Source organism: Trichoderma atroviride, chromosome 4, assembly GCF_020647795.1.
Source record: "Trichoderma atroviride chromosome 4, complete sequence".
NCBI classification, from domain to species: Eukaryota; Fungi; Ascomycota; class Sordariomycetes; order Hypocreales; family Hypocreaceae; genus Trichoderma; species Trichoderma atroviride.
Window position 1 is genome coordinate 327,095 of NC_089403.1, and position 23,344 is coordinate 350,438.

Sequence of the window (23,344 nt, forward strand, 5' to 3'; positions counted from 1 at the left end):
CTGGTGCTACCCGACCTCGCCATATTTCCAAAACACTGTAGCATTTTCCAGAACAAAGCTTCTTCTCTGTTTGTCTCTTTTCACTCCTTCTCAGTAGCGGTTTCCAAAATACTTTGCGAAACTGTCTCCTTCTTTTCCCTTTTTCTTTCTTTTGTCTCTCTTGCGCCAAAACTCTCACCAACACCCTCCATTCAACGAAAAACGCCCGCGAAAATGATCGTGGCTGCTCTGCCGCGATCAGCAGCCCTCCTCGCCTCGTCCACGCTCCTCCAGCTCGCCTCCAGCCATGCGCTGCCCCGAGAAACAAAAACCATTTCCGTGCGCGAGCTCAACGTCGTAGCATGGCCCATCGTCGCAACAACTCCAGCGCCCAAGGCACCGTCTCCAGCGCTCGCCTCGTCGCCCGCGGACCAGCTGCTGCAGCGAGACTTCAACACCATCTGCGGCTGGATAGGGGGCGATGCCAGCCTGCCGGCCACCTGCCTCGCGGGCTCGCACTGCGCCGCCGACACCGTCAACAAGGCCATTGGCTGCTGTCCGGACTCGGGCCCCTGCACCGAGGGCATCTTCACGGGCTGCGTCGACGTCAACAGCCCGCCGCAGACGGAGCTCAACCCGTACGTCTTCACGTGCTCCGGCGCGCAGGTGTGCTACCTGAATCACTTTGAGGGGGGCTTCTCGCAGTTTGGGTGCGGCTCAGTTTCGCAGCTGGCGACGACGGTGGCGGCCACGGCGCTGAGCCAGCTTCCTCTGGACTTGAGCCGCGTGTCTGTGCACCTGACGGAAACACCAACGGTTCTATCGACGCCGACGACGATTGGATCGCGGACCGCGAGCAGGACCTCTTCGCGCCGTAAATCCAGGACCACCAGCGGATCCAGCACCTCGCAGACGGATACCTCTACAAACACGGGTACAGCCACGGCAAGCGACTCGACTTCAACCTCAACTTCAACTTCGACCCCGTCAGCGCCGACTTCCAGCGGCAGTTCCAAGGCAGGCCCAATCGCAGGAGGCGTAGTCGGAGGTCTCGCCGGCCTTGCTCTCATCGCCGCCCTCATCTTCTTCTTCTTGCGCAAGAGAAAGGCCAGACCCGCCCAATACATCACGTAAGAAACACAAAGAAACATTCACAACACTGCTCATAGATCAAGTTTTGCTGACATTGCATCCACAAACAGGCCATCGACTGAAAAGTTCGACAACCCCGATTCCCGCGCCATTCCCCCCCAACACGGCTCTCTTGACGGAAGAAAGGGGCTTTACCGGCTATGAGTCTGAACTCGCCCCAATGCCCCAGAGGCCCCCGAGACCAAGTGCAAGCGAACCCGCCCCCCAGCTTGGCGAGCTTGGCCTAGCCGTGCCCATGGACACCGGCTACGGCAGGCCCTCTGATGAGATTCCCCTCACGGAAACTGCGCCAAAACCACCGCCAGAGCCCGTTGGAGAGGATGAGGAGGATCCCCGCCCATATAACCCGCGGAGAAGAGGCGATGGCGACGGTACCTCGTTCTGGTCACAGACAAGATCAGAGAGTCGGTCTCGAGGACGGCCGTGGGTTTGAAGGAAGCGAAGCGACTCAAGACTTATTTTGATACCCCCCAGCACAAAAACAACAACAACAAAACAAACGTTCCTTTTGTATAAACCTGGAATAAAAGGCGGCGGTGGCTACTTTGAATACCACTTTTATCTTAATATTTAGATCTCGATACCTCCCCCTTTCTCCGACATTTCAACATATTCCCTTTATCCAAGTCCGTCTCCCCTTGGAAGCTTTTACAATAATTCCGGTTGGCATTGGAGGGAGTGTATTGGAAAGTGCCGTCTTTTTTGCGTTTACTTTATTTATTTTTTTCTGCGCGCTGCGTACATTTTTGTCTTGTTCATTGGACACGGCCTGAAGAGAGAGGAATCGGCATGGTACATAGGTACATAGCAGAGAGGCGTTGAAAGATACGGTTGGACAAAACTCACATAATACATCATGAATATGCTATTGCCATATCTTACAAGCTCTTTTCATCATCCAACGATGAATGTTTCCAAAACGATGGAGAGATATCAAGGGGATTGGCTCAGGCTCCTGGCTCTGGTCCGCCAATGGACCAAACTCTTAGTGAGGACTCGTCAAAGACTTGTCTATGGTGAGATTCCGCTGCATGGCCTTGTCTGCTCTCTCGCGGATACCCCCAGCCTCCAGAACAAGTTGCTGCAACAGAGCCGCTAGAGTGCACAATCGTGCTTCCTACCGGAGACTCATGCGCCTTCCACGTCCAAGAAGGCTCTACGACATCATTTCTCATACCCACCTCTTCCCATACAGCCACAGTACCGTCCTGTGTCCCAGCCCAGACCTCGAATCCAGTCTCTCCCTGGAAAACATCAAAGTGAAGCCGCTGCTGGGTAGTAGCCCTGCGACCATTCAGCACAGCCAAGAGCTGTCCAGTGCCTCGAATGTCGTAGACCAACAGCCCGTCCGCCTGGCGCTCATTCACGACCAGATACCGCCCGCAGGGGCTCCATGCCGTCTGCACAATGCCCTGGCCTCCCAGGCTGATGCGGAACGCCTTTTCATCCGCATCGGCGATCGACCAGTTCGCAACAACCCTATCAGTGCGGTGGATATCGTACGTCCCCATCCAGCGGGTCCAGGTGCCGGCGGCCAAGATGGAGCCGTGGCCGCTGGCATCGGCGGGAGGCGACGCTGCCAGGGCGGCCACGGTGCCCTTCATGCCTACGCCGCTACCCTTGGAGATGTGTCGCCGGGATGGAATCGTCGGAATGGTCAAGGTCGGCCCGTCGGCGCAGTGGCCGGATGCGTCGAAGAGATCGATGCGGTTCGCTGAGCCACAGATGAAGTGCGTCCCGGGATACTCCCACAGCAGGGAAGCGGGGGGAGATGTACTGCTCCGACTCCATGCGGATGAGCTTGTAGGTGTAGATGGGCCGACTTGCGACATCCTCAGGGGCATCAGCATCGTCGAGCTGAGGGAACGCGTGGTACAGGTGTAGGGGGTGATCTCGGCATCCCACCAGAAAGGTCTGCGAAGCTGGGTTGGCCAGGGAGAAGTAGGGCGCGCCGGCGAGGGTCTGGGTGGGTTCTGGGAGCTTGATGCTGGCCTGACGGGCCAGATGGCGAGGTTCTCCTGCAGGCTGCAGGAGGTCTGCGGGAAGAATGAAGGAGGCCACGGTCTGGTCAGAGGATGCTGCGAGGATGGAGGTGCCATCGGCTGTCCATTGGGCGGAGGTGTAAAAGCGCTGGGCTCGGGTGGTCGGATGGAGATCAGGAGAGGACGTCTGACTCTCTGGTTGACGGGCATCTTCCGCTTTGCTTTGATCCGGCACTGCGGCGATCACGCTTGTGTTGGCGTTGGCGAGTCGCTCAGCCAGAAGACCGATTGAAGGTGCCGTCTTTTCATTCTGCTGCTCATCGTGCCGGTCTACGACACAAGACTCTTCTGCGTCTCCTTGGACCATGATTCCGCTGGTGTTGGCATTGCTGCCCCGGTAGGCAAGACTTGTCCGACTCCACATTCACCGCTGCATGGTCAATGGAAGAGAAGGCGTTTCCTCTAATCGATTGGCGTATACCTGCACTGAGGTCCGGTTGAGATTGAGATCCTGGCAGCGATGCTGGATTTATATGCAAGGGGGGTTGCTTAAGATTAGCAGATGGCAAAAAACACGGACGCTAAAGATGTCGAGAGGAAAAACTGTCCAGCGCAAGTATCTAGCGCGTACTCTGTACGAATGGGCCGTGCCTAGATCTAAATTGCCCGCCGCCAAACGACGTCATCTCGGCCGTAGCGCTGGCGTCCATTTTGTACTCGATACTAGCCGCATACCGTGATCTCGCGCCTTATCGATCCCGCGCCCGGCCAGCTCTCCCTACTTTCAATGGGTAGCTACGCTGCTTCTCAATGGTCAACAAGGGCTTAGAGCTGATTAATGTCTCAAATTGATAAACTAATGCTCAACATATCCTCTGATCCCCTATGGCAGGTGGCACTTCAAAAGTGCTAATGTGTGCGCCTCCTGGGCTTCGGATACGGGGTACATTAGCTTCGGGGCTTTCAGAGGACGGAACAGCTGCCCAGTGGCTCCAGCGCAGTGCCAGCCAGCAGCATAGGGTCGCACTGCAGATGCCCTTGTCGACGACGTTGGAGCTGGCGTGATAATGATGGGTGCAGCTAGCGGTTCTTGGCTGTGCCTTTCACATGTTGGCACTTGACTTGTTGCTCAGCGTAAGATGAAGGTGCGCAATGCTGCTGCTACCACCTCCTATTACGGGCGACGGATGAGGTAAATATCTCTTGGGCAGAGTTACAGCGCGTGCCGCTGCGGGCTGAGGGCTCGCCTGGAGGACCGCCCGCAAGCAATGTCCAGGTGAGTGCTCATACGAGCAGGTACATGTGATACCAGATGTCGATAGCGAGAGGTACATGGACCCGTGAGTGGGGGTTGACCGGTGTTGCGAGAGGTTGCAGGGAGACTCTACTCAGCGATTCGTGCCCAATTCGTGTAAAAAGACGCTCAAAAGCATTCTCGTGGTTGCATGTGACGATATAAACTCAGGTACTGCATCCAATCCAATCTCTCCAGCGCTGCCACAGCGGCCACAGCTGGCGCCATCATCGCTGCTAGGCTCTAGCGCTGCCCAAGTACCCGCCCCGTACCCCGTACTCACTAGTACCGCGACGTACCGCAGTAGGTACCGCCTTACTCAGTGCTGCCCCGTCTCCAGCATCCATGCTCTGACTCTCCATCTTCTCGGTGACATTGAACCCAAGAAACCGCCTTGCTTCTGCCTCGCTTGGCTCGTCTCTCGCTGCTCACTTTTGCCTGACCCTGAGCTGAGCGCATCTCGACCCCCGACTATCACTATTACTCTCTCCTTCTCGGCCACAACGCTCCCGACAACCATGACTGCCGCATAGCCCCAACTTCCAGCCAAATCCTTGCGGCCCTGCCTGACCAAAAGACTGCCTGACCACCATCAACATCGACGTCGCGCGAGATTCGACATAAGATATCTTGTCTCCCTTTTCAGCGCCCCCTTTCCGACCTACGCGACTCCACTACGACCGACTCAAACTCGAAACCAAGAACAATCTCGAGACCTTGTGCATCACCGCTGCAAACAAACATCATGGAGGCCTCTCCCTTGGCAACGGCCACGGCCTCGTCCTGCGACAGCCTCAAGACGCCCTCCTATATCGAGCTGACTGTTTCCATGTGAGCTGCCCTCCTCCCTGTATGGCTTCTCCCTGACCCCGATACTGACAATCCACGGCAGCATCATTCTCATCGGTCTTCTGATCTCGTACCTTCCCCAGCACTATCGCATCATCTCTCGCGGCACCTCCGAAGGCATATCTCCCTATTTCGTCCTGCTGGGCACCACTTCCGCCACTGCTGGTTTCGCCAACATCCTGACTGTGGCACCGTCTCGCAACGCCATTGGCTGCTGCAGAGAGCTGGAGACATTCGAATGTGCTGCCGGCCTGCTTGGTGTTGCCCAGCTTGGAACACAATGGCTGTGCTTCACTGCCATGTGAGTCACTGCCCTTTGTCCCATGCTTTGTCCCACGTTTGTTCCAAGAACTCTCGCTAATTTTTTCTTCTTTTTTCTTTTTTTTTAATTACAGCCTTGTTCTATTCCTCATCTTCTTCCGCTATCGCGAAGCCAATGTGCCTCAAGATGAGCTTGGCGGAGAGAGCCCAAGATGGCAAACGGCTCTCGCCGTGGGCGGCCTCAGCATCCTTCACGGATTGATTGTGATTGCACTGACGGGCGTATTTGCCATTGCCTTGCCTAACAAGCTAAACATCTGGGCCAATTTCCTCGGTGTCATGTCTGCAGCTCTGGCCGCCATCCAATACGTTCCTCAGATATGGACGACCTACCACCTCAAGCACGTCGGCAGCTTGAGCATCCCCATGATGTGCATCCAGACACCGGGAGGTCTTTTATTTGCTGCCAGTCTTTTCGCAAGACTTGGCATGGAGGGCTGGAGCACATGGGCCATATACCTTCTGACGGCCTTCATGCAAGGTAGTGTTCTTGCAATGGCCATCTACTACGAAGTTGCGAGACGCAACGAAGAATACGCGCACAGCTACACCAGCAGTGCCCCTCAGTCTCCCATCGAGCATCACGCCACGCCGCAGCGTCCATACGCTCCTCGTACCTACTCTGAGGGCTGGGAACGCGGCCTACCAGGCCCCTTCACAGGCCACCCAGAACGGTATGCCGAAACTGAGGAAGACTTGGACGATATGGAAGAAAGAGAGGAACGAGCCATTGCCAGAGAGAACCAGCCGCTTCTCAAGCCGGGCGGTATTGGCAACCCTCACCGAAACTACGACTCGACTTCGCGTCATTAAAGCCTCAGCATTCTAGCGAGGGAACGCATCCGGGAAGATGCGGTAACAACAAGCTTACCTGCTTCGTTTATGATTTAGCTAACAAGGGATTTTTTTCCTCCTTTTTTTTTATTTGTGTGTGCCATTATCATCGAGATAGAAAGTCGCAAGGCACAAAGGGAATGGATGCATTGCTGCCAGGATTCGACATTAAAGCTATCAAGGGTGTTTCTTTCTTTTTATTTTTCTATTAAATAGTGTACGATATGGTATATAATAGCTACCTATGCATGGTCTATCTAGTTTTAAAGGAATCTACAGCATAAATCGACTTGATCTAATGAATTGTGATGATCTTTATCTGCGACGGTAAGATGCCAACACTGATCACCAAGGAAAAGGATTCGCTCATAACTCCATATGGTGCCACATTGACTGCATGATTCTAGCTTCCAAGACCTCCGCTCACAAAAACAACCAGAACAGCAGCGTATCTAGAACTGTTAGCAATATCCACGATAATCAGCATGCTCACTTACGCTGCAGTAGCCCCAAACACTTCTGCCTGCTTCGCATTGGTCAATAACCCAACACTAGCTGCAAACATTGTCGTGAAAAGAGCAAGCAAGCCCAGTTTCACGTCATTTGACTTTGTCCTGTACAGTATTATGATGGCGCCAACGAGCAACAGAGCGGCCAATATAGCGCTTAGATATGAGATGAAGATCGATATCTTTTTACCGGATGCGTATCCTACCAAAGGCTCCGCGGAAGCCCCATGGGTATTCTCATCCTGATATTTACTATAAGCTCAGCTCAAAGGAAAACGAATAATTCAGATTTCTTACTCTGAAAAAGAAGCCAAGATAGTCCTGTACGAAAACTGTCAACCTATCTGGAGGTTCCGTCGTGTGTAAAACCAACAAGTCATCTGGGTCTTCATAGAGGCTGGAGCTGTGTCCGCCAAGCATTGGCCAGTCTTTGCTCTCTTCAGGCCTCCCATGGAAAAAGTAAATGCGAAACGCTTTTAATATCTTTCTATCTGGAGTTGGTATTTTCGCAAGAGTACTCTCGAAAATTATGGCTTCTCCTGAGCGAGTCGTTAACATATACCTGGTCGTAAAGGTTGTATCGCATACTATACTCTTTTAACGTTGTCCGAATCTGCTCTAGTAGTTTCATCCGATCCGAGCTTTGATCATTCCTCGCCTTATAGTCTTCCCAATTCCGTAGTGATTGTAGCGCGTTGAGTCTGTCCTCTTTGTCTTGGCGATCTGCTTGGTCTTCGTGATCATATCTATCAAGTTTCGCTTCTAGCTCTGCCAGTTCACTTTGCAATACGAGCAAGTTTCTTGCTGCTAGGCGATTGAATCTTTTGAATATTGCAGATGTTCCATCTCTATCACTCGCAATAAAATCAGAAAGAGATGGGAACCCATCGACGTAGACTTGTCGACTATTCGAATTCATTTTGGTTGAATATTAATTGTAAAAAGCTTTCCACTCTTTGTCAGATTCGGGGTTAATTAGGCCGAATTGCGTCTACCCAATGAGGTGGAAATATTAATTTAAATAGCACGTCACGATCCTTCTATCTATTCCACAGAATAAAATACCCGCGAAGAGTCTAAACGTATTCTTTTCTGACAGCCTGAAAACCCTTAATTCTTCCTAAGAAGTTCAGGTTGGGCTGCATGCGCTCGCAGATGCTGTACTGACGCTGACGTGTATAAAGCCCAGCGAAATGCCTTGCAACGTGCGGACACCTGATTGGCTCGATAATCCAAGGCTGTGCTCTGATATTCCTTGCATCACCAGAGTGGCTAAGCTATCTCAAAGGGCATTTTTGTTAATTGCCCATGTTCCTGTCTCATTCTGTTCCATCTCCTTCTTTCTCATGAGTTAATATCTCTATCGCTCGGCGTCTCGACAACTGATTCTATGACGACAATACCTCAGCTACTGCCAAAGGGACAGCAAATATAGTGGAATTGCCGCTGAACACGGTGGGACTCAGCCCGCCGGCACCACAGCAACGGAAGAGTCAGAACCGATTGGCAGCTTGAGCGGCGAGGAGACAATCCCTGAAGATGCTTGACCCTGAAGATCTTGAAGATGTCATGGGCTTTCGATTTTCTGTAGATATTCACTCTTCATTTCATCTTGTACTTGTTTTACCTGCTAATCCAAGGCTGTTGTAAGAGTACAACATGGAACCGAAATTTTGAAGACCCTCAAAGTACATCGGTTCCGGGATTCTGGGTTGCGGTAGACGAGGCGGGAGGAATAGCTTCGGAAGATCCCTCCGGATTCAAACCCTATAATAGCACGATGCCTGGGATCCTAAATCTTAGACAATACACGAATAATGGTCTTATCGACTCACTGGTATCACTCAGGGCAAAAGCCCCTAGCTCTACCTCAGCTATACCGCCTTCACCTACGCCATCCCCGGGTCTGAATCGCCGTCGATCAAGAAAGAGACACAAAAGATTGGTTCTTCCTTTACTCTTAGCACATTCTTGCGGTACATTCACCGCCGTTATGGCATGCCCGGATAGCGGCTCAGATGATAACATCATATCTCTAGAGCTGGTGGATAAGCTGGGACTTGAGATAGAACAGGTCGGCTCTGATGAACCAAGGCAATTTTCAATCGCCAATGGAAATATCATCACAGCACTCGGGCAAGTCTCTACGAGTTGTATTTTTGTCAATGGCTCTCTTTCAGAACCCTCAACGCTGAAGTGCACATTCCATGTTTTCCGCACTCTTGCTGTCGAGTTGATTATGGGCGTTGAATTTTTACAAGAGACAGAGACATTAGACAAGCATAAAGACCGGCTTGTCGAGGAATTCGTACCAGCTATGCAGTCGCTGAGGGTGAACAGTGTAGGAGAGTCTAAGCGAGGTTTAATGTGTCAGCTTGGCAGATTCGTTGGCTGTGCTACTGTGGATACTGGATCGGATCTAGATCTTGTCAGTCCCGCATTCGCAAAGTCAAGAGCTTACAAGATTGAGCCAGGAGTTGAGAAGGTTGAATTTGCTGACCGTAGTGTGGGTTACACTGCTGGCGTTATCAATACTTCGTTTGTCGTGGGACGCATGAGTGCATCAGAGTTTCATCCTTGTGGAGAAGCAATTGATATTGACCTCTTCGTGCTAGACAACCTTACTGCAGACATAATTATTGGGCAAGATACTATCGAAGAGCTGGAGGTTTTTAATTTGCACAACGATTCACTTATTCCTAGCATCCCTCGGCTGAGAGAGTCGGACATCAATATTATCCGTCATATCGGAAGCATAGAAAAAGGCGCCACGACGATATGGAAGAAGATTAAGGACAGTTTTACCAATAGCACATCAGGTGCGTCTGGTGAAGAGACTTAAAATTATTCTGTGAAACTGACATACTTCAGATAATCAAGCTGTTGTTGCATCACAAAATGACATTGATCAAAGAGAAAATGCTCGGCGGGAGCAAGCGCGAGCTACGATTGCGAATTCTTCTGTGTCTGATAGAGAACGAGCACAAGAGCTTGAAAATGCGACCACCCAAGCATTTCATGAAAACATGCGTTTATCTCAATCAGGTAAGTATCTTCTTGTGATGCTAAAGACTCTTTGGAAACAGGGATTTGTTGGGGCTTGCAAGTGGTTTCTCCCCTCAACTAGTATCATCTTGGCCACGCCGCATCCTGAGTCTAACTTTCGAGTTCATTTACGTTAGTGACCAATCGTCTCAGTCGCCATTATTCGGCTTCGCCGCCTGCTGCCATCGCCGCGGTTGCCGACTGCGTGAGCATCAATGGTATAGCACGGCCGCAGGATGGTGGCTATAAATGCACCTTTGATGGGTGCACGGCTGCACCTTTTCCAACGCAATATCATCTCAACTTACATGCCAATTTGCATTCCTATGCGAGACCCCATTTTTGCCCAGTACAGGGGTGCCCAAGAGGCAAAGGAGGAAAGGGATTCAAAAGAAAGAATGAGCTGATTCGTCATGGTTTGGCACATGATTCTCCAGGCTATGCCTGTCCATTCTGCCCAGGTAGCGAGCTTAAATATCCACGACCAGACAACTTACAGCGGTAAGACTTCTCAACCGGAGCTTGATAGTCAGAAGCTAACTATTGGACGACATTGTAGACATGTTCGCGTACACCACGTCGACAAGAACAAAGATGATCCGCTCCTCCGTGACGTACTAGCGCAACGTCCCGAAGGCCCAGTCCACGGCAGAAGGAGAAGAGGCCCATAACCATAAGTTTATGTGCTTTTTTTCTGGATGCTTTTGAGATTCAATGTTGTTGGGTAGTCAAATGGCGAGGGGGAGTAGAAAAGGCTCATCACAGTATCACTGTTACGACCCTTGTGATCACTTGATGTACTTAGAATTTGAAGGCAGCTGCTTAGAAGAGAAGCAACCGCGCCTAGACGCAATCAATCGGAGCAGTACGGTGCGATATTTCGCTTTACAGTCATGTTTTATCTATGACTTTGAGGTGAACGGGGTCCAGTTGCATGCTAAATCCAAAATCAGTGTTATACATAAGAGACCCTAAAGCTCTTCATATTTATGAAGAATATATTTGTACTCTGGACCGTCGTTTTACCCGCTTCTACTGCTTCTAGTGCCTCTACTTTGAATGCACGTAGATTACATACACAACAAGCATGGCCATTCAATTCTTCATTCATCCGAAATTATGAGCTAGATTTCGAGGACACTGCTCTCTCAGGGTCCTGCAATCTCGCCAACTCAAGTAGCAGGCGATATACATACACACTCATATCCACGTTTCTCAAGGCTTGAGTAAACCACTTCCTGCCGCGGCCTGCAACCTCCTTCGCCATCTGCTGACCCTTTTCCGTTGAGGTCAAATACATGACCAACTCGGGTAGCTCCTCCATGCCGAGGCTGACTGGGATAAAATGTACCCACGGCAAGAGGCGATCGTCATGCCATTCACGGATAATAGTTTGCTTCAATGGGGCCGATTTAGAAGCCACCATCTTGTACCATCGGCCACTAATACCGTTGCCGTCGAGGTCAAATGTTAACCTTGATTGAAACGCTGCGTCTTTATCTGCCCAGGCCTTTAAGTGGTAGAAGAAGGACTGCCCATGGCACTCTGCCTTTGCACATTAGTAAATCTTGGTGAAAGCAACATCAAATAGCCGACTATTCAAAAACGAAGACGCCACCCGTTGTACAAGACCGCCCTTGTCGGCAAGATATGCAAACTGTTTCTTATCCAACATCTGAATCAGGTTTACGAACCGGTGTCTGTGATAATTCTTCCAGAGCGAGTCTGCAGCATATGCCCCAGATGTAGAACCGGCCCAGTAAACGTTGTTGCGTTTTTTAGACCAGTCTGGGTCATGGGTGTCGTTGTAGATGAACTCTGACTCAGTGTATGCTGGGCTTGGAAACAAAATGTCGCCCATAGTGGACAGGGACCCAGTGGACAGCACAGGAATCATGCCCTCAATCAATTGAAAGGAGGTTGGGCTCATTAGTAAACCGTGCATGTGTTCGTAATCAGGGTGTTTGCAAATGTCCTTGGAGGAAGCCCCATCTTGAACGAATGGCAGACCAAATGAGTTGACTGGAGGTGTGGCATCGGCGGCACTTTGAATCTCGGTATCGTCACAGTGTTGTGTTAGAGCGCTCCATGTCGGAGCTCGCGAAAGGTTCTCCAACTTGACGCCAGTCCTATGATTGGACTGTTCATGCTTTCCGGGAAACACAACTCTGGGCTCATCCAAGTGGTTGACCAGAAACTCCACATCTGGCGGGCCTTTGACGTCGCTCATGAGTTGGTTGAACAACTGACTGACATGCCGGTCAAAACTGCGCCAATTGTGAAGGCATTTTGTATGGCCTGTCTGGCCAGCAAACTTACATGACCAGAGTTCATTTCCTGAGTAGATTTGCACATCTTTCATCACCTGGTTGATCTCCTTGCCGCTATAATTCCACAGTGGCTTAATAGACTCATAAATAACATCAAAGTCATCAATGATTTGTGAGTCGTGAGATTTGGCATAGTTGAACCACTCTTCAAAGCCAGGCGGCGGCTCATAATTATATCGACGACGGTATTCGTCACAAGCGGCAGCGTAAGACTGGGATTGTCCAAGTAGCAAATCATTAAAGTTGGCGTTTGCTCGATTAATCAAGGTCTCAACGGGATGCTCATGCGCATTGGTGAATGTCACCACTCTTAAATGCGCAGTTCGGATAGCAAGTATATTAGCCAAGTAAGAAACAATAGGGATAGCCAAAATCAGCCACAGAAACTTTTGGTCGGGTACTTTTGAGGTTAACGCAATGAGTTGTCCTGGCATTAGAGCAGAGCCCACGATGGTAGCCAACGCTTGTGATGCAAAAGATTGTATGAATGGGCTGCGTGTAGCAAAAATGGCCAAAGTTTTAATAGCCGCGACGGCGGTCCATGAATATTGACGGGCCTGGGCATGTCAGAATAGAGTCGGGAACTCGGCGCAAAGACAAGACATGACGAACCGTTTCAATAGCAAGAAGCCAGGTAACAGCTTTCGCGGCACCATCAAGTAGTACCGCACCGATATCAAACGGCACAGATCCAAGAAGCACACGCTGAACGGCCAACACAACTAGCAAAGTGCTAGTGATCCGCGGAGTAAGCGCTGTAATATCGGCCTCCATATCAACAAAGGGCGTGGCAGAGGATACTGCTGCCGACTTTGGTAACAAAGCCCCATAGATGATGACAAGAGCGACGAGCTCAATGGAAGACAAGACTGAACCAAGCAAGTTCGGTAACTGCCAACCAGCCAATGAACAAACCCCAAACAAAGAAATCACCACTGAACCCCAGGCGGTAATCGCCAAACTTGTCCATCCATCAGACTGTCCCGATTGTGAGCGCCGGTGTTTGAGATTCAGCCGTCTCTCGATGAAAAATAATACTGAAATCAAAACAGGCTGACAGCAGTCAGCATAGGTTCAGACAAGTTACAGGTTATGAAAGAGTCTAACTTGTAAGAAACCGGATGCGTTATTCTCAGCAGAGCAAATAGATGCCGCAGCTATAGCCACACCGACAATCCAGCAAGAACCTGTTCTGGGCTTGGTTTCATGTTGGAACGGAAAGGTCAAGCCTTTTTCTCTGGCTCTGCCTCTAGGTCGTCGGATATACCTTGACAGGAACAAAATTAGAATCCAGCTCAAAGCATCGGATTCAATCTGAATCGATCTCGAAGAGGTCCAGAATTGGGCTGCACTGGCGGCGAACACACAACCCGCAATGGAACCCACGAAGCGATCCGGGTGGCCGAGGCGATCGATTTGAGATCGCCACATGGTCCGATGAGCCCCACAAACAGGGAGTAATATTTTGGATGACCAAATAGCTGGGTAAGATGCTGGTGTATCTTATAAAGCTAAAGAGTAGCTGGGGAGATGATGGCGGTGATGGCTTCGGAATCGGCGTTGGTTACCAGGAATTTTCTCGCAGTATACTCATCTCTTGCAGGCGGCTTCACAGGCAGCAGCGGACAAAAACGCTACAGAGCTTTTCTTATTTGCCCAACCCGTAACCTATAGACAGATGGTTGTAGATCTCGACTCAGAAAGCGTTTTGTTGTTCTGGGGCTATGCCCCCAAGTATTCTTTATAGGTATGACAGGAAAACTCATCCGTTACACAACGGAAATGAGCTCAACCTATAGCAATTTTGTTAGTGGCAAGCTCGTAACTTAACGCTGACAGCTTGCATCTGTTGGTTGTTAGTGATGATCATCCCAGTGATGTGGATACCTCCCACCACAAGAGGTTGCATTCCACCTAACATTGCAGGCTTTGTTCTTTGTTTCTTCTTTCAGAGTAAGCCACGGGCCTTTCGGAGGCGTTTGATACTGGCCTCTTTCCCCGACCTTGCATGGCTAGATCGCCATAACCCGTCCACTCATTGTTTGTCTTTGTCTTGTTCAAATTCCTGACGGCGTGGTACTACATGTGAAAGCAGCATGATATAACGCCATGCCCTTGATCATCCTAATTTAGCACCATCTGTTATGGGGGAGTTTGCAGTCTGTCAGCACCAAGTTTGGCACGCCGTAATATAAGTGAAGGCGGCTATGCACGATTTGCACAGCTGGCCAATCTGTATTGAAGCCTTTGAATTGGAAATCTTGTAGAGTAATGGTAGACACTTTGAGCCCATAAATGCTTTGTCGTGGATAGAAGTAGCTGTGAGTCGCGGAAGATGAAAGTGCGCCACGATAGCTGCTAAACCCTGAGCGTGTCTGTTTCCCCCTCAACAACGGTCTCGTCCGCAGTACAAACAAATCTAAAGCAAGAGCGCGAACAAGTCCAAGTCCAAGTAGTCTAACTCTCTGTCGTTGTAGACTATAAAGGCAAAGGTATCAAAGTCTGAATTAGATTTATAGTAGAAAAGGGTCAAGAAACGTATTCAACTCACTCGTCCCTTTCGCCACGGCTCTTCGGTGCTTGATGACGTCAAGACAGAAGTCGGGCCAGCACCAATATTGCAATGGAATTGTCAAAAGAACCAGCATTCAGTTGTCATGCTCGAACAATCATGCTCCTATTGAGCAAGTCGAGAGTCAGCCCGTTCAAGTCCAACAGATGATATGACCACATCAGACGGGATTTCAGGCACACGCTCCTTTCTCACTTGTCAGGGCGTCGTATCACAAAAAGAGTGATAGAGGATCAATTGGGGCAAATGCGATGTTGTTGATAGATGGCAGCTAGGTCTTGTGAAAGGACTGTATTCATCTCTGCCCTTCTTTCATCAAGTTGGGGCTTTGTTCCTTTACATATTCGTTTTTTGTGGCGGCTAAGTTCTAAATTGTTGCGGCACAACTTTTTCCTCTCTACCATCTGACATGTCGTGAAGAGTTGGCTAACAAGAAGGAATGTTCACATCATGAATGTGTTCAAACATTAGTAAACAGCCCTTTGGTTCAAATCATGAATATGTTCAAAACTTTAGTGAACAACCCATTGCTGACATTATCTACCCGAATATAAGGCAGTGAGACCATGGCAAAACTATAAAAGGAGGCTTCGCTTCCGAAGAATTATCTATTTTCCTCATCACCAAACACAAAACAACATTTCCACCAAGCTCTGAGTAGATATCCCAACAAACAAAAACAACATTTCCACCAAGTTCTGAAATTGATATCCCATCATACACACTTATCCGCATCAACACTCAAATCAAGCCAATATGAAGTTCTCAACCTCCATCATCGCCATTTTTGCCCTCTTTGCCTCCACAGAGGCCTGCCAGTGCATTTCTGCCGATGGCGTCAATGTGGCCTCCACCTACAATTGCTGCCGAGAGGCTGGCGGAATTCCCCGTGGTTACCAATGTCCAGCTCAACAAATCCACAAGAAACTCACCGCCTTTGCCAAGTGTTGCAAGGCATATGGTGATCGTTCGGACTGTCGCTGTCCTAGGGGTTGTAACGGTGGGCTCGACTCCCTGTTTGACCTGTTTTTCCGTGATTGAGTGCCTCTATTAAACTGATTGGGAGGTTAACGATATTCCCAAATATTCCGGTCACGTCAAGAAGGAGCAGGTAGTTGCTGCTTTCATCCCAGAGCCTATCTCAGGACAAAGTTTCCAAGTCTCATTGAACTTTGGTTACTCATATGTGTTTTACTCAGATTCAACAGCTAGTTTAATAGCAGTCCTAGTTAATTTAGTCCCTTTACTTAGTTTTGGTATAATCAACACTCGAGCTTGCGTACAAACAATGCAAGTCAGGGTAACTAGATTATAAATTCATTCATTTAGTATTTTAACAATGTCCTACTAGCTAGATAATAATAACTTACGTGTTTAGTTACAGTTGTAATAACTATTATGTGATAAAGTAATCCCTGAAATTCTATGATATAATCTACTTATTATAGAAATTCAGTAAAAGTGATAGTAATAGTAATAAAAGTAGACTTTAGTATAAACACTAGTCCTGTCATTACTGCTACCATTGCTACCATTATTCTCCTCCTTCCATTTCAACCTCTGCTGCCCATTGGTATATCTGGGCGCCATTATTTTCATATATACCTTCACTGGCTCCAATGCTAGAGCCATCATCGTTGTCACTATAATAATCGTCATTGTCACCGTCGTCATCTACATTTTCCTCTCCAACTACACCACAAATGGAAATAATGCGAAGAAGGTCCCACGATAGCTGTAGAAGATCGAAATTTGGCATGTGTGCTGAGTCGTTTGCTGTCAATGTGAAAACCTGGCCAGTTTTCAAACGTAGGCCACTTGCACGATGCGCCAACATATATCCCCATGTAGTAATACTCCCAAGGCCGGCCTTGGCGAGGATTAGATCTAAATCAACATCATTCTGCCGTTGTGCCGGCCTCAGTCTCCCAGCCTTTAGCCAGTGGAATTGAACCACTACTGATCCATCATCCAGTTTGCGTAATGGCTTGAGTCCCATTTTAGCACTGTCAAACCACGCGTGTAGCTGATGATTTAGAGATAGAAGATTCTGGGGAGATTCTATTGTGTCCCGACATTGGGCTAGCGTTAATAGTTGGTTGGCCGCATCGTCTCCCCAGCACATTGCCAATAGCGCTACAAGACGGCTCAGCGTTTGCGGATCGTTTGCTGCTGCAATGGGGAAAATATTTACGGCCTCTGGATTGTTATATTTTGTAAGAATGCATTTATCATAGTCCCGCCTTTTACACTAAGGCTTGTTAGATGCGCGTTGAATAGAATGCGGTCAATATGCTAAGCTTACTAGTCGGGCAGCAGCAGATATTCGGCTTGAGGACGGACTCGAGATGTCTGGAGATGTATGCGCGGAGATTTGGACTGGAAGAGGCGGCCCCGGCGATGTCGACTGCACAGACAAAGACTTGGCTGAGTTGGACTGCGATGTCGATCGACGTCCTCTCTTATTTACATCTAGAGATGAGGCTGTTAGTACAAGGATATGAAAAGACCGAATCCTAAACATACATCCAAGTATACTTGGCAATATTGTTTTTTCGCAGTCCGAAAAGAATTCGTGTACCATGTCTAGGTTATTGTGTCGAATATTCTCTTTTAACGCATCGAGTCTGGATTGCAGTACATCGATCGGGGCAACCATAAAAACTGCCACGAATGCCATGTCTATTTCGAAGTTCGACTGGACCTTTTGCAGGATGAATTTGATGCGAAAAAAAAAGCTTTTGTCTGACTTCCAGGTCGGTGATATAATCCAAAACAGGCTCCTCGGCTAGGTCATCGAGAGTCATATTGTTGAAAACACTCGGTTGCTTATTATATGAAGTAAGAAGGCCCTTGAAGATCTCGCCATCAAATTGGGTGCACAATGTATTTAATGCCTGTCTTTGATCATCGTCTAGGCTTGCAATGAGACGAAGCATAGCCTCTTCAGGAACCGCAGATTGGGCCATGCTAGTTCTGTTTGCGACGATTAGAGATCAGTCGACAAGGGGGGAGTCGAAAAGAGAGAAATCGAAGAGAGAGAAATTGTGGAAAGTCGACCTGGCCAAACCGTCAAGGCCGGGTGGCGTCAATATCCACACGAATAAAGGTAAACTAGAAAAGCAAGAGAAGAGGAAATAAAGCCACGACGCGTCACTATAGCGAAAAAAGCTGCATTCACCCAGGTACCGTCGCACTGTCAATTAGCGAAGAGTCACGTCAGCAGCTATCAACGAGTGACTTAGCAGTAGTACCAGCAGTACCAGCAGTACCAGCAGTAGAAGTAGAAGAAATACTAGAAATAGCAGATGTAGCAGATGTAGCAGATGTAGCAGATGTAGCAGATGTAGCAGATGTAGCAGATGTAGCAGATGTAGCAGATGTAGCAGATGTAGCAGATGTAGCAGCAGATATTTGCTGATGCCAACATTACATGTACTTTTGCTGCCTCCATCTCCGTTGCCATCACCACTACCGCTGGCCAGGTGCCATCCGCAAGTTGGATTCTCGACTATTGCTTCAGGTGAGGTATTAGACAAGGTGATATAGGCATGCTTTCTTCCGTCGGCGGTAATGAGAACAACATCGTATCAAATAAGCAGGACAGGCAACTAGCACAGTGTCAAATGGGTCTACATATGGGGGACAGGTGGGTGTATAGTTGGATCGAACTTGAAATTTTGTTAAAAAAAGAAGTCTAAATGGTCGTTAAATTGTACAAGGCTGCAATTCATAATATGCGTCTAAAAATCCATTACTCGCACGGCGTCTTTCTTGTCATGCCCCTTGACCGCCGTATCTCTCTCTTCATCATAACTTTGCTGGCTGCCCGTGTCGTACTCGGGCTGAGCATCGTCGAGATGGTCACCAACCTCCATCCATCGGTCGCTAGTAGCAGGAATAGGCGACACCTTGCAAAGCAGCCAATAGACACCAAGCGAAACCAGAAATCCGCAAAAGAAATTGAGGTTGTAAATGTATGTAGCGCCAATGGGCACTTTTGTGCCCACTGCTCCGGCGAAGCCAACCACATTGATCAAGATTCCAGAAATGTAGGCAGCATAAGCACGCCAGTGGATTCCCCAGGTATAAAAGTAAGGACCAGTTCTACGGCCATCGTATAACTCCTTGGTATCCAAGTACCCTCTCCGCACGAGGTAATAATCCGAGACTATAACGCCAGCAATGGAGCTAAGGAAGACGCTGTACGCAGACAGGTAGGTCGTGAACTGGTTGGAGCTGCTCAGCAGATTGTACGGGCACATTGCCAAACCAATGATGGCGCAAATGTATGATCCTCGGCGGATGTTGATGTAGCGCGGGAGCAGCGCAGTCATGTCGGTTCCGGCAGAGACGGAATTGGCGGCAATGTTAGTACCCAGCTGAGCCAGAGCAAATGCCAAGGCGATGATAAAGACGCCGAATCTCTGTCCAGAGCTACCATCATCAATGAATTTTCCGAGGAGATCCAGGGGGCTCCAGATTGGTTCGTTATAGATGATGGTGGATGACGAGGAAACGATAATGCCGATAAAGGAGGTAATGGCAAAGCCCAGAGGAATCGTAAAGAGTTGGGACCAGAGAGCATCCTTGGGTTTACGCGCAAATCGAGTGAAATCGCTGTCGTTTACGACAAGAGTGGCAAAGTTGGCAATGGAAGACATGACGCCATTAACAAACTGCCATCCAAGCTTGCTCCCATGAAGAGTGCTGGGCTGTCTGATGATGGGACCGACACCGCCAGCCCGGACACAGGCCCAAATGAGGAACGAGATACCTGCGACAGGCACAAAATAGGCTTTGATGGTGAATAGATGGCGAACCTTGTGCACAGGGAACCATAAAGCTGGCAAGGAGCACAGCCAGAATATGACGAAAGAAACATATTCCGGCGTATTGGTGGCGCTGGTGCCGAAGTTTCCTGGCATCTTGGAGCTGTCCCAGGATTTCCAAATCGAGCGAATCATGAGGTAGACGCAGGTACCGCCAATATAAGACTGAACACCATACCAAATACATGCTGAATGAAAAGATGTCAGCAGGTGATGTGGCAAGTAATGGACTGAAAGTGACGCAAAAGTTGGCATATTTGTAATCTTATTCACTTACCCATGGCGGCGCGATTGAAAACCGGCCATAGACTCCCCCAGATTCCAAAAGATGCACGGCCAATGACTGGAAAACCAATGTGGTACGTGGCTCCAATTCGCCCCGTCATGACAATGAAGCAGGCGGATATAGAGTAGCCTAGCCAGACACATATCCACGCCTGCCACCATGACAGACCGGCGATGATCATGGAGGAAGATATCATCCACGTGTTGATGTTGAAGGAGTCTGCAATCCAAAAGGCGACGAAATTCCAAGGCCCCCACTGCCGACGCTCTTTCTCAACGGGTTTCAGGTCATAGTTGACGAGCTAGGAAGAGAGTCAGCACCACGTCTCGCCCGTCTCATCCCACCTCGCCTGATTTGTTCTGGCGGTCTCTCGATTTCGCTGCAATTCATGGAGTATTCCTCGGGTATTTCTGGAGGACACAGCAGGATATGACAGGTGATGCGACATTACGACGAATCACGCAAAGGCGAGTTTAGGTACGAGATGATGAGAAAGGAAAAAAGCAAGGACCGCACCATCAGCTGCGTGGTCGAGAGGCCGGGCTCGGCCTCGACGGCCAGCTTATCCGCCAGGGATCTGAATCTCTGTCGCAACGACATGGTGATGAGCTGCTCAAGACGAGGAAGAATGCAGTTGCTCAATTGAGGTCATAAAGAGTCGTCTTTTTCTTTTTATCGAATATAAAGGATCGGTCGCAATAAGTCACACCAGCCAATGGAATGGCCGACGCACCAATGACGTGAGAGCCCAGAAGTTTTGGTCGTTGATCTCGAATATGGAGGGGCCGGCGATCCACCACTTTTGCGAGGATGAGCACGCGAGCCGGGTTCCTATTGACAGCTAAGAAATGCCTGTGCTCAAGAGCCAGCGCCGGTGTTTGTGCTGGACAGATCGGCGCAGAAATCGTCAGAGGCTTGAACTCTCAGCAGCGGGTGGCGCAGAAAACGGGAGAGGCCAGAGGCTTTATCTACCAGATTTCCTCATCCGGGCAGGGCGACGTTGCTCCGCAGATAAAACGAGATGCTGAGATGCGCGAAAAGCGGAGTTGCAGACCAGGCTCTGGCGAACTGCTGATGTTGATGGATGTTGGCCCTCGGAGGTGTTTGCCGCTATCAGCAGGCAGCGCCCTCTCTACCGCCACATCTTGCTGCAGGACGACAAGCAGAGGCCATGTCTGGGGAATTCTAGTACGAAAACGACGTAGTGTCGGTGGTGATACAGTCTGTTCATTGTCTTGAAAGGCGAAGGCCGGGGCTCTTGATGATGCCCTGCTTGGCCCCCATTGGATGGTGATACGCAGCGACAAGCGATAGACTAAGACGCATGGAGTGGATGATCTGAGTGGCAGATAGCGGGTGGAGGGAGAAAATTGCCGGGTTGCAAGTGTGGAGGGACCCGCCATCCCGCACAGCTAGAGGCGATGGGTTTCAATTCAATTACCCCATCTCATCGAGTCAGCAGAAGTTGGAGCAAAAATGCCGGTGCCTGGACCGATAAACCGGTGATTGAGCCGCTATCGCTATCACCACCGCCGCTATCTGCTATCTCTGGGGGGAGATACGCGGGAGATAAGTAGCCGGCACCTATAGATAGCGGAAAGATGCGCGGAGACGAACGAGGCCTGATGATTTACGGTGTACGGATACAGGAGATTGCCATCTTCTTTGTTTCTCAAATAATGGTGTGAGACAGCAATAAGCTTGTTTTAGAAGAGTCACCACCTCAATCTGTTTTACAGAGTCTGAATGAGGGGAAATGCGACACGAGAGGGAGTCAATGCAAGGGCGAATCTGACATGAAGCGAGATCTGGTCTGCACGCATTTTAGGCCCTGCAGCGTTTATCAATCATTGGGCTTGCAGAGATGCAGATGCAGAATTACCCATCTACTTACCTAGGTAGGTAATTCTAGAAGGCTAAAGGAATGCCTCAGTAGGTCGTTGGAATAGCAGCACATGCACGTACATGCACTCTACATGTTCAGATTCATCTCCTTACATGTCGGGCCAAGGCAACCCGCACAACCGACCAAAAGATACATGGAAGTCTACGTTTCTAACAAAAACCCCAGTCTCGTTTCGAAAACAAAAACATTATATATTACTCTATTTCTATTGCTCAGCATCTTTCACAAAATGGGAGATGGTCCATTGCCTGGAACATCGGAGGAAAAGTGTTTTGCCAGCCAAGCGTCTCGATATTCTCTAGATGGTAAGGCATTCCACGCCAGTATATTTAGACCATCTTCTATTAACCATTCCAGGAGCCGTCTTCGTAGTTGTATGAGCTGTAATTTAGATTGTAAGAGTTGTTGTTCTAGTTGTATTGTTGCCAAGCTTTCGCCTTCCTGTTCTTGTAGTTGTAGGAGCTGTTTTTGTAGTTGTATTATTGCCAAATTTTCGTCGTGTTCCTCAACCAGAGATTTGTGGCTTTCAAGGGCCTTTTTAAAAGCCTCACTGCTCACACGGAGCTGGTCCCTGTGCCTGCATGTAACGGTGTGCCCCCGGGGGGGCAGCTATTATCCGATTGAGTTCGGCAAGGAGCTTCTTCTTCTCTTCCCGTCTCTTTACTGCTCGTCTCTTTGCCCTCAGCCTATTGTCCGCCTTGACGATTCTGCTGACGACTCTTGATGGCAACATCATCCTCTCCATTGCCGTAAGCTTGGCTGCGCTCGACATGATTACCTGACAGTCTTCATGGTCGCCAGCCTGCAGCAGAAATTTGGCATCTTCGCCCAAGTCTTCTATACTGCCGCATAGCAAGGCCGACGCGTCGTTTTCGTCGTCACTCGTGTAACATCTTGTTCGGTTTCCGCTTGTGACACGCGTCCGACGGGAACCAAGCTGAGAGACGCGTTGACGCCGAGGTTGGTTCATATTTGTTTGGAAAGCAGCGACTGCTTTCTTACAGCGGGTATAAAAGTAAAATATTTCGTGTAGGGGAAAAGGTGTGATGGTGGTGAAAATCCCATTTATTAAAGGGACAGAAACGACAAATTTTGTCGAATTTGTAGACGTTGAAGCTGGTTGCTAATTGCATGTAGCTTGCCAGCAATCAGATAGGTTGAATCATGCTGATTAGCTGGCTGTGATCATGGATCGAGTTATGGAGCACGCCGGGCAGCTCTTTGCCGGTAACTCATGTCGACACCAAGACAACATGTGATAGTTGCTGTTACCTTCTATAAGAGGCCGTTCTTCAAAAATAAATCCTATTCCCGCCAGCAACAAGTCAAATATCGTCTTCATCATTCAGATCTCGCATGTCTAGCATACCCTGGACACGCAGATAATCAAGCCTGCAAGTACCGTGATGGACAAGCATGTCCCCTCCCACACATCTGCCCAGCCGAGATACCT

The 23,344-nt window shown here is 49.3% G+C and overlaps 11 protein-coding genes across 15 annotated transcripts; 4 read left to right on the forward strand and 7 right to left on the reverse strand.

Annotated features, from left to right (window-relative positions):
* Nucleotides 1-213: 213 nt before the first annotated feature.
* TrAtP1_007317 (uncharacterized protein) lies at nt 214-1,275 on the forward strand (the record flags this gene model as incomplete). Its single annotated transcript, XM_014092962.2, has 2 exons — nt 214-1,109; nt 1,182-1,275. The coding sequence occupies 2 exons, from the start codon at nt 214-216 to the stop codon at nt 1,273-1,275; spliced, it is 990 nt and encodes a 329-aa protein (XP_013948437.2).
* Nucleotides 1,276-1,291: 16 nt separating this feature from the next.
* TrAtP1_007318 (uncharacterized protein) lies at nt 1,292-1,564 on the forward strand (the record flags this gene model as incomplete). The annotated part of the gene is made up of 1 exon (XM_066113471.1): nt 1,292-1,564. One exon carries the CDS (start codon nt 1,292-1,294, stop codon nt 1,562-1,564), a length of 273 nt encoding a protein of 90 aa, XP_065969557.1.
* A 514-nt stretch (nt 1,565-2,078) lies between these two features.
* Nucleotides 2,079-2,735, reverse strand: TrAtP1_007319 (uncharacterized protein; the record flags this gene model as incomplete). Its single annotated transcript, XM_066113472.1, has 1 exon — nt 2,079-2,735. The coding sequence occupies one exon, from the start codon at nt 2,733-2,735 to the stop codon at nt 2,079-2,081; it is 657 nt and encodes a 218-aa protein (XP_065969558.1).
* Nucleotides 2,736-2,745: 10 nt separating this feature from the next.
* TrAtP1_007320 (uncharacterized protein) lies at nt 2,746-3,480 on the reverse strand (the record flags this gene model as incomplete). The annotated part of the gene is made up of 1 exon (XM_066113473.1): nt 2,746-3,480. One exon carries the CDS (start codon nt 3,478-3,480, stop codon nt 2,746-2,748), a length of 735 nt encoding a protein of 244 aa, XP_065969559.1.
* A 1,168-nt stretch (nt 3,481-4,648) lies between these two features.
* TrAtP1_007321 (uncharacterized protein) lies at nt 4,649-6,736 on the forward strand. Its single transcript, XM_014092964.2, has 3 exons — nt 4,649-5,238; nt 5,300-5,557; nt 5,652-6,736. The coding sequence occupies exons 1-3, from the start codon at nt 5,153-5,155 to the stop codon at nt 6,388-6,390; spliced, it is 1,083 nt and encodes a 360-aa protein (XP_013948439.1). The 5' UTR covers nt 4,649-5,152; the 3' UTR covers nt 6,391-6,736.
* On the reverse strand, nt 6,737-7,961 carry TrAtP1_007322 (uncharacterized protein). Its single transcript, XM_066113474.1, has 4 exons — nt 7,509-7,961; nt 7,218-7,459; nt 6,909-7,162; nt 6,737-6,863 (listed from the first exon to the last, which is right to left on the reverse strand). The coding sequence occupies exons 1-4, from the start codon at nt 7,837-7,839 to the stop codon at nt 6,815-6,817; spliced, it is 876 nt and encodes a 291-aa protein (XP_065969560.1). The 5' UTR covers nt 7,840-7,961; the 3' UTR covers nt 6,737-6,814.
* A 278-nt stretch (nt 7,962-8,239) lies between these two features.
* Nucleotides 8,240-10,890, forward strand: TrAtP1_007323 (uncharacterized protein). 4 transcript variants are annotated; one of them, XM_066113476.1, is made up of 5 exons: nt 8,240-8,507; nt 8,572-9,739; nt 9,792-9,965; nt 10,103-10,466; nt 10,525-10,890. In XM_066113476.1, exons 1-5 carry the CDS (start codon nt 8,460-8,462, stop codon nt 10,634-10,636), a joined length of 1,866 nt encoding a protein of 621 aa, XP_065969561.1. In that variant the 5' UTR covers nt 8,240-8,459; the 3' UTR covers nt 10,637-10,890. The 4 variants fall into 4 exon arrangements, with proteins under 4 accessions (XP_065969561.1, XP_013948441.2, XP_065969563.1 ...); XM_014092966.2 differs by having other exon boundaries at nt 8,240-9,739; XM_066113477.1 differs by having other exon boundaries at nt 8,240-9,739; nt 9,792-10,466.
* A 633-nt stretch (nt 10,891-11,523) lies between these two features.
* On the reverse strand, nt 11,524-12,729 carry TrAtP1_007324 (uncharacterized protein; the record flags this gene model as incomplete). The annotated part of the gene is made up of 1 exon (XM_014092967.2): nt 11,524-12,729. The coding sequence occupies one exon, from the start codon at nt 12,727-12,729 to the stop codon at nt 11,524-11,526; it is 1,206 nt and encodes a 401-aa protein (XP_013948442.2).
* Nucleotides 12,730-16,401: 3,672 nt separating this feature from the next.
* TrAtP1_007325 (uncharacterized protein) lies at nt 16,402-16,866 on the reverse strand (the record flags this gene model as incomplete). The annotated part of the gene is made up of 1 exon (XM_014092968.2): nt 16,402-16,866. The coding sequence occupies one exon, from the start codon at nt 16,864-16,866 to the stop codon at nt 16,402-16,404; it is 465 nt and encodes a 154-aa protein (XP_013948443.2).
* Nucleotides 16,867-18,523: 1,657 nt separating this feature from the next.
* On the reverse strand, nt 18,524-21,428 carry TrAtP1_007326 (uncharacterized protein). Of its 2 annotated transcripts, XM_014092847.2 has the most exons (3): nt 20,502-21,428; nt 19,977-20,286; nt 18,524-19,887 (listed from the first exon to the last, which is right to left on the reverse strand). In XM_014092847.2, the coding sequence occupies exons 1-3, from the start codon at nt 20,583-20,585 to the stop codon at nt 18,611-18,613; spliced, it is 1,671 nt and encodes a 556-aa protein (XP_013948322.1). In that variant the 5' UTR covers nt 20,586-21,428; the 3' UTR covers nt 18,524-18,610. The 2 variants fall into 2 exon arrangements, with proteins under 2 accessions (XP_013948322.1, XP_065969564.1); XM_066113478.1 differs by having other exon boundaries at nt 19,977-21,428.
* Nucleotides 21,429-22,438: 1,010 nt separating this feature from the next.
* TrAtP1_007327 (uncharacterized protein) lies at nt 22,439-22,861 on the reverse strand (the record flags this gene model as incomplete). Its single annotated transcript, XM_014092969.2, has 1 exon — nt 22,439-22,861. One exon carries the CDS (start codon nt 22,859-22,861, stop codon nt 22,439-22,441), a length of 423 nt encoding a protein of 140 aa, XP_013948444.2.
* Between the last annotated feature and the right edge of the window lie 483 nt (nt 22,862-23,344).